The sequence below is a fragment of the Rissa tridactyla genome, chromosome 4 (genome assembly GCF_028500815.1).
Source record: "Rissa tridactyla isolate bRisTri1 chromosome 4, bRisTri1.patW.cur.20221130, whole genome shotgun sequence".
NCBI classification, from domain to species: domain Eukaryota; kingdom Metazoa; phylum Chordata; class Aves; order Charadriiformes; family Laridae; genus Rissa; species Rissa tridactyla.
Genome location: NC_071469.1, coordinates 47136591 through 47149764, shown reverse-complemented (window position 1 = coordinate 47149764; position 13174 = coordinate 47136591). Strand labels below are relative to the sequence as shown.

The 13174-nt window shown below is 41.3% G+C and overlaps 1 protein-coding gene across 15 annotated transcripts in view; it reads right to left on the bottom strand.

Annotated features, from left to right (window-relative positions):
* Positions 1-13174, bottom strand: part of MADD (MAP kinase activating death domain) — a 77518-nt gene that overhangs the window by 43424 nt on the left and 20920 nt on the right. For 5 of the 15 annotated variants that reach the window (XM_054199041.1, XM_054199050.1, XM_054199048.1 and 2 more), the window contains exons 5-16: positions 12790-12921; positions 11433-11546; positions 10647-10727; positions 8810-8866; positions 7910-8088; positions 7064-7299; positions 6534-6689; positions 5442-5549; positions 4376-4569; positions 3452-3783; positions 2658-2797; positions 1305-1406 (exon numbers count right to left, since the gene is read on the bottom strand). In XM_054199041.1, coding sequence (XP_054055016.1) covers positions 1305-1406; positions 2658-2797; positions 3452-3783; positions 4376-4569; positions 5442-5549; positions 6534-6689; positions 7064-7299; positions 7910-8088; positions 8810-8866; positions 10647-10727; positions 11433-11546; positions 12790-12921 — 1831 coding nt within the window. Of the gene's footprint in view, positions 1-1304; positions 1407-2657; positions 2798-3451; positions 3784-4375; positions 4570-5441; positions 5550-6532; positions 6690-7063; positions 7300-7909; positions 8089-8809; positions 8867-10646; positions 10728-11432; positions 11547-12789; positions 12922-13174 lie in introns of all 15 variants that reach the window. The other 10 variants (XM_054199051.1, XM_054199054.1, XM_054199053.1 and 7 more) reach the window with 6 other exon arrangements.

Sequence of the window (13174 nt, the reverse complement as noted above, 5' to 3'; positions counted from 1 at the left end):
ATAGTAACATTAAAAGCCCTACAGGATTACAATAGTTGACAACAGAACACCAAAGTGCAGAAGATGAGGCGCGAAGCATGAACGTGGAATGGCAAACCCCATCACTGTTTTCTTCCAATGCATGGAATCAGTCATTAAGTTTACCCATGGAAATAACCCTCACATGAAGCAGGTTTCTTATCCAGTACAATTGGACATGAAAATGTAACCAACTGGTAAAAGGTTGTCAAAAACAGCTGTGCAGAGTCTGCTAGTGTTTTCACCATACCAGTCCTGTTCCTCCTCATTTTACACACAGGGAATGATTATTTGTCTCAAAAACAAAGTCCAAAGCAGAAACACAAAAACCAGCTTTTGGCCTTTGTTTCTACAAGGTCAAAGGTCAGCAAAACATCATACCAACCTTCATCCACATCCCTTCCCACTTCCAGATTAAAGTAATCTTTACCGATGAAAATGATGAGGAGGAAAAAAATAAATGAAAAAAAATCAACATATTAAAACAAAAGCAGTAAGTTCTACTCAGATAGAATAACTCAAAAAGTAAAATAAAACCTTTGCCCAGTTTAGCAAGTGAAAAGGTCTCAACACAAAAACACCAGCAGGAGCTCAGTCACCCTTCTGTTATTACATCTGGTACAAGGATGACCAGGCTGTCTAACTCCCCATGGTAAGAGGACCGTTTCTCTAGTGCCCATTCAGACATGTTACCTAGTAATACTGCATGCAAAGAGGAGATGTTCCAATGAAAAGATTGTGCACATAAGTTGTTAGGGATCGATCTTTACTCTGAATGAGATGAAGTATGGTTATAATTTCATTTTGATCAGAATTTTCTATTTAGTGAACTGAAAAGACTATAAACAGTTTTGAAATCCATGTAAACTGCATTCTCCATGGGAGGTTGGCTTTATCCCCACTTACAAATGCAGCATCGTTGCTCTAACAAGTTACCTAAGGCCAATCATGAAGATAGTGACAGTACAAAAGTAGGACCTACCTCTTGGTTCCCATTCTTTACATTAATATTTAAAACGAAACAAAATACAAACCAAAACCAACGTTCACAGTGTACCCGTTAACAGCGGCTAGACTGGCCAGTCCCCCATCCCAACATGGCCCAGTTGTTGGGACGAAGCCTGACCGAGAAATATCAAGACAATTTACTGCCTTGATACTTAAGACAGTTACTACCCAAACCACCAAAACACGTCACCCCCAGGATTCCTTTTAGGGGTAAGACCTCAGCCTGCCAAGTCACAAGAACCATAAAGGCTGTAAAAGACAAGGGGAAAAACGGTTACCTTTCAGGCTGGGAAAGGGAGTATTCTTGTCTCTCCCAACTTTGGTTGGTAGGGCTAAGTTGGACAGACTGAAACTTGTGCTGTGGTTTCTGTACAGGCTGCCTATAACAGAAGAAGAAAACAATTAAATGCCTAATGCTCACTACACACACCCGAACTTCCTAAACTGCCTGTAATTCACCTTCTTATTCCAGGCCCTTAATGATGAAGTTCTTTATTACCCAAAGTCTCACAAGCATAACATCGTCTCATTAAAATTGCAACCACATCTGTAATCAGATTATTCTAAATTGTACAAAAACATAATTCTTAGCTTTCATGTTACACTCATTGCTGTTGTATCTTTGAGTCTTAAATGTAGCAGCAATATCCATCTGCACTTAAAACAAATAACCTCATGTCAGCTGTGTCTTCAAGTTTGATTATCTTTTTAGAAGCAAATGAACAGTAGGGGCCACATTAGAATGCAGGATGATGGAAGATCTCCAAAATATGTAATTCTGAAGTGAGGACTGTGCATTGTGCTTGTGAAACACCTTAAATCTGCCACAGAAATGTCCCCTAAAATAGAAGCTTCCCATTTATTCAGAGAAAACAACGGTTCTTCCTAGTACAGACAGATCTTAAGAACATAATAATGCATCGTCAACTGGTTAAGCCTGTAGATATCCTGAAAGCATCTCATGTAGATCAATGAGATGATTAACACTTCAAGATGTTCATTTAAAATGTCAGCATACTATTTTGATTTGCTTTGGTTCTTTTTTTGCAGCCTTACTTTAGTAACAATCATTTTACCAGAAACATCCAATATACTTCTGCACTGCTGCAAACTTCTTGCACTGATCCCCACTATAGTGCAAGAGTCAACTGGCCATACCTTCTTTCACTCATTAAAAGAACTCTAGATTAGTTTTCCACACCTGTGGATTTTATGATTAAAATAGAATTAAAAGTAGGTGAGCCCAGTCAAGAATTTGAATTTAGCACCTAAACACACAACATGGTAGCATGGAAAGCATACTGTTGGTAAGATTTTTGTATCAACTTCATGAAATTGCACAGTTTTTTGTTTAAATGAAACTGAAATAATTTCTAATCTGTGCCCTAAAGCGCCATATAACTCAAGGGCCTAACCACATAACCCAAGTCTTTCTTACTGAAAAATACATAAAGCAGTAGTTGTCAGCAGTAGTAAGTTAAATAGGTCCTGTGGCTCCCAACATGACTTCTGGAGAGCTGGTAACAGTTTGCCAACCAAGTCATTCTCTTGACTAGCCATCCCTCTATTCCGTCTCCCTGTAAATTCTAACATTATAAATAAAATCAGCTTCATGAATGCATAGTACATACTTGCAAAAGACATGATGCCCCCAAAACCTTCACTGCTGTTGTTGGAGACAGTAGAGTTTGGGGAGCTGGCCCTCGAATCTGAATCTGCATCAGAATCATTGGCCAGTTTTAAACTGTTTGGACGGAGTAACTTCTGAGACCTTTAAAGAAATTACATACAACTGTTATTAGCTTTCCCTCTTCCCACCCCAAATCAACACATTGTACGATTGTGGGAGATCGATGCTAATCTCATTCCTCATCAGTTTTCACTACACTGCCCTTACCGTGTGGGAAAGAAAAAAAAAGACAACAGACAAAAAGAGAGAACTGAAGCATCTTTGCATTCAGGCTTTCATTACCTTTCAGGGCATGCTGAAAACTTGTCTGCAAAAGGGCGTTGGTGGATTTGGGCAGCGAAAGAGTTCTGCTCTGAGAGCAGTAACAAGAATACCCAATGTCATCAATCACTATAGTATCTTTCCCACAAAAGACAAAGCTTCACAAAAAACAAACAAAACAAAAAATCGCTCAAAGGTTTCCAGAAATCAGTAGGTGATGTACTAGAATGTTTCTAGGAAGAACGGATAATTCTGTTAGCTCCTACTGCTTATAGAAAAGCAAGGAACCGAGGGAACTGAGCAAGTGCCTTTACTCAAACCAGAAGGGTTTACAGAATTTCAATATTAAATGGAAGTCATCAACACTACATTTTGGGCGCTAAAGACATTTGAACGAATGAACATTAAACTACATGAAGCAGATGGAAACCCCAAAAGTGCTGTACAGAAGGACGGGAGACAAGGAGGACTTGCCTGCTTCCATTGAGATTCTGGTTAAACCTTGGGGTGTAGCTCTCTTCTTGCTCATCGTCTTCATCCTCCATAGGAAAACCATACTGTGGTTCAAAGTATGGATTGTCATACTCTCGCTTCCTCACCACTCCTTCTGAGGAGCTCATGCTGCCAGCTGCACTGTCGCTCTCACGACGATCCAAGCTTATCTTGGGAAAGCTTGCTTGCAGTGGCAAGGAAGGGAGGTGGTTTGAAAAACCAGCAACCAACTTCTCTTCCATTTCTGCTGAATCTGCTGACTCCTGTGGACCAGTCAAATCATTGATCTGTTCGCTAATTTGCGTTACATACAACTGAAGGGCAGGACAAGAACAATTATTTCAAACTGGGAAGTCAATAGGGTCCTTGTTGTTTGTTACTGGGCCCCCACCCCATCCCCATTATCTGTGGCTCTAATCTGGGATTTTATATACGCTGCAGTATTTGTGCATTGTTCTAGGGACTTACTCCCCTGTAAAACAGATCTTACTTGTAAGCATTAACTCAGGATAACAGCTCTCCATTACCCTGTTTTGTGGTTATGCAAGCAGCTCCCATTCCTAAATGACCACAGATTCCTGAGTTTCCCCACCCCACTCCTGTTCCTCTAACCTTCAGGTCTTTCCAGATTTTGTAAAAGCAACTCCTCTAGTCACAAGCAGGACCACGGCTCTGTTAATGCTGTATTTTTCAATACATGGGAGCTTTTATGTACAGGAATGCTCTGTCCCAGCATAAGAGGGTACCTGTAAACTCCACCTTGCCCAGAAAGAACATGCAATTTAATCTGTGCCTGGTTTCAGAGTCCTATTAGCTTCTGCCCTTCTCAGAAAGAACCACATGTATTCTCCCATTCTTTATATCCTAATACACTGATCTTGGGGCTGAACTCATCTCAGTACACACATGATTCACTCCATGGATGACAGTGCTGGGGCTGCTACTGGCTGTAGTACTGGAACTTGAACGAGGCTGGTTGTTCTCTTGGGAGTTTTCACTGTCCATGGCCTGTTCATCCAGATCCCCTGAATATTCTTGAAAATCATCAAATTCCACTTCACTAGCATCACCAAGGGCTGCGTGAGTCAGGGGGTCAACATCTGCAAACACATCATTTCGCATTAAAGAACACTGCCTTTCTCAGCTTTCTGCCCATCTAACTAAAGATCTCTAGCAGATGAGGACTGCTCAGTAGAATAAACTTGCATAAAAACTTAGGTTGTAAAGGGCTTCTGGAGGTCATCTGCTCAAAGCAGAGGTAACTTCAGAACTAAAGCGGCTTGCTTAGGGATCTGTCCCACCAAGTTTTGAAAGTCTCCAAGGCTTAACATTCTGCTGTGATCCTGGGAACCTGTTTAATTACACTAACCATAAAGATCTTTTCCTTATGTCCAAGTAGAATCTTTTTTGTTGCAACATACGATTATTACCTTTTGTCCTTGAGGACATAGGAAACATGTTGCCATTCCTAGATTTAGTTTATTGAAGAAAGTAAGAGTTTCCCCCTCTCACAAGAGCGGCTATTGCTGCAACCTCCATATAAGGCACAGAGAATGCATTTTCCTGTCCCCACTAGGATAGAAGGACTCATTAAAGCCAGCATTGAGAACCAATATGTTGGGGACAGGACAAAGCTCACACTCTGCTGCCCATATTGCACAGTATCTATCAGCAGCAGCAGGTTGTTTCCAGATCTAGTGAGCCACTTTTGTTCAGCAGCACCTATTTCTCTTCTTCCTCCTCCTAGTGTCCTTTGAAGGGCATTGTTTACAAGCAAGAGAAATGTCTTTTTTCAGCCTACCACTGGATACTGAAGAAGGAGTATAGAAGACACTTTTACCTCAGAGCAAGACTACAATAGTTCGATTGCTCTGATTCAGGGACTCAGGGCAGGTATTTTTCCCACAGTGCAGATGAACGGGGAAGAGGAACCTATGTGTCCCTTGTGAAAGTAAAGCTCAAAGTTACTCACTTGGGGTATCACCATTAATGTCACATTTCATCATCTCACTGACAAAGTCACCGAGGGAGGAGTAGGAGGAACTTGAGTCGTCATAGTCGACACTGTCACTGCCACTGCCACAACAGGTGAGAAAGAAAGATGAGTGGCAGCATAACAGCAACAGCAGGGCCCGATGTTTCAAAGATGTGAATCAGCACTGTTTTCATGTGTGTCTTAAAAACCTCATGATATTACAGACCATACAGACAAATTCCTGGCAAGAGTCAGAAGCCGGCTTCATGAAAGGTCAGAGCAAATGAAATAACTTTGAGGTACGTGAAGAGACAATATAGGAAGACATTTAAAGGCTCCCAGCAAAGTTAATGAGGTCAAGCGTAAGTGGGCAGGGAGTAGTGTATTAATTTGCAGTGTGCGAGTGTGTGGGATGACTTCAAGGGAACTGGAATTCACAGTAAAAGCATTCCTTTTTTGTACTAATGATAAATCCCACTCTGTCAGGACCACTCGTGCTGTGTAGAACATAGAAATGTGGCCTGAAAGATCTCACAGCCTAGCAGAGAATGAAGGATAATAAAACTAGATGCAAAACTCTGGGAAATATGGCAAAAACTACTGTAACAAAAAAGTTTACTCTCACTTTACTGAACACACAAGAAGGTCTCAAGTAGTAGGCAATACTAACGAGCTTCACAAAACTATGTGCACTGAGTAGCGATTTGAAAGAGTGGTAGGATGGATGTGAGTACTTGTAGTACTGCAATAGAAATAACCAGAGAAAGAACAGCATGGAAGAAAAAAGCATTAGGGCAGGAGGAAATAGCAAATGTCAAGTGGCATAGAGGTAGCAAAAGAAAACAGGAAAATACAAATGGAGAATCACATTAAATGAAGGCTTGAGAAGACCCTAGCAAAGGGTTAAGAGGTTGCTGTGATGACAGAGCAGTGAGACAATTTAATTTACTGTCAGTATTCTGCCCAGACAGAAGAAATGAAACAGCAACCTGGCAGGCTAGAGGAAAAGGCTGCAAACGAGAAGTAGGAGGAGAGGCCCAGCAATCTGAAGTAACTATCATGTGACTACGGTCATGCTCCCCACTAACCTGTCATCAGTGGGATCAGAATCTGTTTCTTTCTCTACTGGGACATTCAGTGCTTCAGCCAGCTGTGAATTACTGTCATAGACACGATAATGGATGGGCTGCAGCTGGTGCGCATACCACTTCGGTTTGTCACCAATCAGTGCTGGATCAAACATGTCTGCACAAAAGAACAAGGAGAGAGTTAATTCAACTCATTTATTGGTGTCAAAGGCTTCATTCACAGTGAGGCTACTCCTTACTAAGTCTTGCACAAAGAAAGGGACAATCTCTACTCTAAGAAGGCTACAAGACATCTTCTCCATAAGTTAACAAGACAAGAGGCAAAATTAATTGGAGTGAGTGGCTAACAGCCGGGCTAACTTGGTAGAAACACAAGAGGACGTACATAAAAATAGAAAAGTGTTCCTCAAACTGGATTTCCCTCCCCAGCAGGAATAATATGGTGTTAAACAAAGCCCTTCCCTAGAATCTCTCTGCTTTTTAAGCTCCTGCATTACATGGAAGTGCAGGAAAGGCAAGACCAAAACTTACTGTTATGAATTCTTTGGAAAGCATAGTTAGTAGGGTTGAGCGACCATTCTCCAAAGTATTCTACTGCCTGTGTCCTGGAAAGCTTATCTGCAAAAGGTGTTTGCTTAGGCCTAGAGGCAAGAAAAGAATTTGCCTGGAAGGCCACCACTGGTCGTGGGAAGAGACGAAGAGTACGAGTATGCATCTGGAAACCTTGCAAAACATTTGGCGAGTTGAAGAATCTCACCATAGCAACCCTAAAAAGAAACAGAGGACAATATATCAGATAAAAACACAGAACACAAGAGAAAAGACAACAGAGAGCCTTTAAAAGGTATGCAGTAGGCAATGTTTCAAACCTTTGAAGAATGGTAACCCAATACAAAAAACCCTAAGTTTTCTTAGAAAACAGTTGGGTTTTTTTAAAACAAAAAAAACCCCACCACCAAAAATAAGAAATCACTTTGTTTTAATTCAACACCTCAACACCAAGACCCACCCAATAAGGGACATCATTCTCATACCCACTAGCTAGGGTGACAACTAAGTCTCCAGCTTTTTTTGTAGTTCAAGGCTTATGATTTAAGCTAAGGATACAATATCAGACTAAATCCAGGTAAGGTGGATGATCTATAGGAAAATGCAAGAAACAAAACAGCCCCCTCAAGACACATAGTTATGTTCATACAGTTAATAGATCTGAGATAAACACTGTAATTTCTGTTCTTTTTTTCCCATGATGCAAAGTAGAACCTGCAGAAGAACGTGGAAGATGCTGCTTCCACCACAGGACCCGCAGAAGTGTCTGTGCTGCCTTCAAGTGCAAACTTTATGAAGACTCAACACTACCTTCCTGTTCAGCCTCACCTGGTAGCCACATCCACAGAGTCCACATCGTTTCCATAGATCAGAGGGTTGAATTCTGTGGAGGGAGTAGACTGCAAATCATTCTGCGGTCTTCCTAGCAACAGTGGCACCTCCTGCCCCTCATGGAACTTCTCTAGATTAAGAATGGGCTGAGTATTCAGGCTCATGCTGGCCAGTGCCTAACGAAGGACAACATTAAGCAGACATTCAGCAAGAAAAGTTATTTAAGGAATAAGAGAGAGATCAGAGCTACCCTGCCCTCTCGGCAATTGCAACAATTGTGCATGCTCCATTAGTTTGCCTTAAACCATCTCCTACACTGAGTCAACAAGTCTCCAGGCCCTTCTTTATGCGGATTGTCAAAACAATCTCCTCAATGCTGAAACAGTCCTAGAGCCAGCCAAGGGGTAGCATGGAAGTCCACTTTGCTAGATTGTTCATGATGTGAAAACAGATAGTCCAAATTGGACCACTATCTGTATGGCACTGTGTACATCTTATTGGAGTTTTTCCCATGTGTAATTTGAATACATCTTGGGACCTAGAGGCCTTGCAACTTGGCCATTCAACCAGTGAGTTTGATATCCCAGGACAATGTGAAGACACCTTTACCCAGGCATCTGCCTGTATGTCTGCAAACCTCCAGTTCCCATCTGAATGAGGTCTTCATCTCTCCATAAAGCTACCATCCTCTTCAACCCTTGTAACATCTCCAGGGAAATGCAAGTGGTAAATCAGTCCTGGACACCCAGACCTATCCTAAATCTTCCTCATTTCTCCTATTTGCCCACTGAGTCTTCATCTTTTTATTTCAAAAATATATAAAACAAAACAAAAACCAAAACTCAAAAGGAAAAGGGTAAAATGGAAAATCGAGGGGAAAAGAATAAAATAAAGAACCTTGTTGTCAGGAGTGAGCAGCTGTTTCTGAGTGATTGCAGTCATGCTAACCAGACACTGGAGACAAGATGGAAGATCATATGATAACACCAGCAGCCCATCAGAGCCAAGACGAACACATGACCACAGAGAAACAGATGGAAGACAAAAAAAATATCTATTACTACCAAATATCACAAATGAGAGGAAATAAAAGGGACCACAAAATAGGCAGATCTTGGGAGAGAGGTGTAACTGCCCCACCCCCAAACATTCATATCTGGCCACTTTGGAAAGCGGAAAGGCTGCTGTCCTTATTGATGCAGCTAAGAACTTTCTATTGCAGTTTAAAAGCAGTTATTTTGTTTTATTCATTGACACTGAATTTTATTCATTGACACTAAGACCCTAAGGCACACAAGGCTGTTAACCTTAGTGACATGGGACGCAATTTAGTCTTCTCTACTTTGTACAGCAACGAGCAGCACTCCTTTTCCTTTGCCAATGGTCAACTCTTAATGATAATGCCTATAGGAATACATTAGGGATGTAACCTGAATTTGGGTGAACACTCTGAGAATTTTAAATCCGTCTTCAAGGAAATTGCAGTGTGTTCTTCTGATATTCAGCTTTGCCTTAGTAAGACAGTTTTGCCTGAAATTGCAAGGGGGTGAGGCAGAAGTGGGGGGAAGGTGGATCTAACAAAACTTCAAGCAACACATCGCTTCCATCTGTGCTGACAGCAGGTACTGGGGTATCATAGAGGTTACACACTTTGCTCTCCTGCTCTACGAGGAGAGCGAAAGAGCAGACCTCATCACATTAGTAACACACTTTACCTTTAGATACTGCATGCAGCGTGCATAAGGAAAACAGAAATAAAGAGATAAAACCTGCTTGACATGATCAGCGAGGATGACCCAAGCTGATTAATGGCTTAGCAGGACCTGAGAGGAGAGACTGAGACCTCACACACAGATCTGTGAATGGAGGGGAAACAAAGATGATCATAGCTTGATGGATCAGGTCAGAGTTTAAAGCCTACATGGCAAATGTAAGCAGGAATCTGGAACTTTCTGCACCAAGTGGAAACAAGTTAGCCCCAAAAAACAGTACAAAAACAGAAACCATCTGTTGTGTCCAGGAGCATTTCAAATTACCCCTCAACTGGCTAAGAAATTAACTGCAGTTATAAGCCTCAGTGATCACTCATTTTTCCAAATTAACTTGTTCCATTAAGAGAGAAAAAGCAGCAACTGGATACCTATCACTTAACTTCTGTATCAACTGATGCCATTTTTCAAGCTCAAAACGCTGCTGTATTCTAACACGGAGGATGTTCTAACTGGCCAGCTAGACAAAACAGGCATCTTAAACAGGGTGACAGAAAATTACTAGTCCTGTGCTTTCCTTACAAGTGCCAAATGTGGAAGCAGCAGAGACAGCAATAGATGAAACAGGTAACAAAAGTCTGGAGAAACTACAGAGGTCTGAAACAAGGTAAAAGTCTCAGATTTAGGTTAGTCAGGAGAAGACATTGTTAGAAAGTCAACAGCTCAGGGAGCTCAAAAGAAGCTACCCCTACAACTTCATTTAATCAGCCACCCTATTGATTAGTCCACCTCCACATTCAAAGAAGTAGACCTCTCCATGACTGACGAAGGGGCACTTCCTTGAACAAGAGTATTGTAGTAGTCTGATATGTTTTCACATCCATCTGATGTGCCAGGATACACACCTGCTTTTAACACATTTTGCTTCACATTTGCTGACTTGCATTCTTGTCTAGAAGAGCTGTGCAAGACTACAACTGCTAAGTTCTACTGAATCTTAGTCCTTTCCCCAAAGTGTTTATTACCTGTTTCAGATGCTTTTTCAGCTCTGAAGCTTCTGGTTCTGGCAATGCTGGCAAAGCTTCTGCATTTGTGGGAACGATCACCTGCAATTAAGCACAGCAACAGACTGAAAACTCCCTAGCTGTAGTCATTTCCCAAACAGAATCTCCTGAATCTCCACCACTCCAGAGACCAAGGAATGAAAACCATAAATTAAAATAATTAATAAAAAACCTCCACACAGAGATACCTGCATCAAACTTTGATTTTCACTTCTTTATGCTTGTTATTGTTTACAATATCACAAGCAATAGAGGAGTTACTTTGTCATTTATGACAAAACAAGAGAAGTCTGAATGAACCCACACTCATTCCTTGGAATTCCCATCAAGTAGAAGATGTTATACACATTTCCCTTGAAATAGCCTTGCTCATGCCCACTAGAAAGCAGAATACATGGTCCCATTTGAATCATGACAACCAATGCTGCTGGAAGGCTCTTACCAGATTGAGTTTCTTTGGTAGGGCTATAAGAGACAGGGTCACAATTACTCAATAAGACAGCTTTATCATTTGTTTGAGGATTTATCTTCTAATGATATAGTCAGATAGATTAACTGAAAAAGAATGCCTTATGAGCAAAAGAAATGGGGACCTTGAGACACAACAAGGAGCAGAATCCTAAAGTTTAAGACAGGAGTGGCAAAGGCAGACCAAAGCCAGGCTTTCTTGAATTTCCAGTGGGTACATTGATGAAAGCGCACAGTTCCCTGGAAACAAAGCCACACGTCCTTATGGGCATCACTTACCCTATTGGTATCCAGGTCAATAAGCCATACATCATCAGGCATTTTAAAATCCAGTTTGTAAAGGAAGAAACTTGCTGGAACACCAATGATATAAGGTGTAGGGGCTAGAAGCAACTAAGAGAAAGAGAGACTTTAATAAGGACAAGATTGCATTTGATATCACCATGTTCTTCCCAAATATTTATTTATTTGTTAACTACAGTACGTTTATAGGGGAGGAGACAACACACAAGGCATTGATAAGTAATTAATTCCATATAATAGAAACATTAGTTTAAAAAAAAAAAAAAAAAAGGACAAAAGCTCCCATTCAGAGAGCTTCAATTTTCATCTACAAGAAAATAAATTTCAGCCTCCTATGCTCCCCTCCCCCCAGGGATGCAATTTATATGTCTGCATGGCTCTTTGGAAAAAACTTCGCTAGCCTAACAGCTTGCCATGTCTATCATGGACCAAAAAAAAAGATGTTCGGAGTTAGAGCCTAACTAGAGAAGCAGCAAGTCACAGATGAATATACCCTCAGCTAAAACTGAGTCTGTCCCATTGTAAATATGGTTTTACCATTACCCTTGTAATGGTAATTTGGTTTCAAAACAATAACATCTCTAGGAAGCAGTAGAAATAGCCACATTTTGTAACTGTACATGGAAAACCTAAGGGGAAATTCAGGTTGGTTCTGATAAGGGAATCAAAAGAGGGAAAAAGTCTAAACCAATAAGGCATGTAGCAGCTTGAGACCAGTGGCTTAGGAGGCTAATTTATTCCTTAAATCAAGAACAGTTGGTCACCTCCACGGGGCTGTGCAAGAACAAACCTGCAGCACAACACTGAAGTAGTAAGATGGCCTGAATTCTATCTTTCCAAGCAAAACAATGAGCTCCTGCAGAGAGCCGACTATTGGCAAAATCCAGGCTCCCAGCTGAAGAAACTCAACACTTCATATTTCTGAGGAGAATAAATTGCAGGCAATAGTTTCTAAACCCTGAATCAAGAGTTCAAGCATCCTTAAATATTACTCTGGACTCTCCCCAAGAAACCTTACTACTCAGTTGAGGGGGAGGGCAGGGAGTAAATACTCTTCATAATATTGTGGATCTATGGCCTTTCAAGTCCATTGCTTGTGAACTACAAACTACTGCTTCGAATCATACTATTCCCTAAGCATGCTTTGAAGATATCCTAAATAAGTGGTGTTACCCGCGATTTAGTTAGTGGTGCTCAAAGCACAGTATGTGCAAGACAGACTTTGCTACAATCCCTGAGAAAACAGTGGGAAAGGAAACAAGGACTACTTCTATCTAAGTCTCAGACATCACAGAAACATCCTTTGCAAAAGACCAATAAAGGAAAAATGTACCTGTTCTGCAGAGGCCATGCAGGTGGGAAGCAGTGGGATCACTGGGAACATGTATTCTAATGGATAGATCATAGCCACAAAGGCCATCACAGACATTGAGAGAGCATTGTAATCTCGGGACTGCAATACAACCTGCAACCAAAGAAACTCACGTTAGCACTGCAGCAACCATTCACTTCTAATACTCCCCTCAGGGGTATACAAAGATCACAGCCTGCCGGCCTCTGGTTTGATAGCCGTGAACTGGATGACCCCCCATTACCCTGTCTGAAAACAAGCTTCAGATGCTTTTTTGAGTGAGAGCAAAACTTTTCAAAATAGGAACCTCTGAAGGAGCTATTCCTTCCCCCTGCAGAAAAACTGGTTCCAGACAGTGCAGGAGACA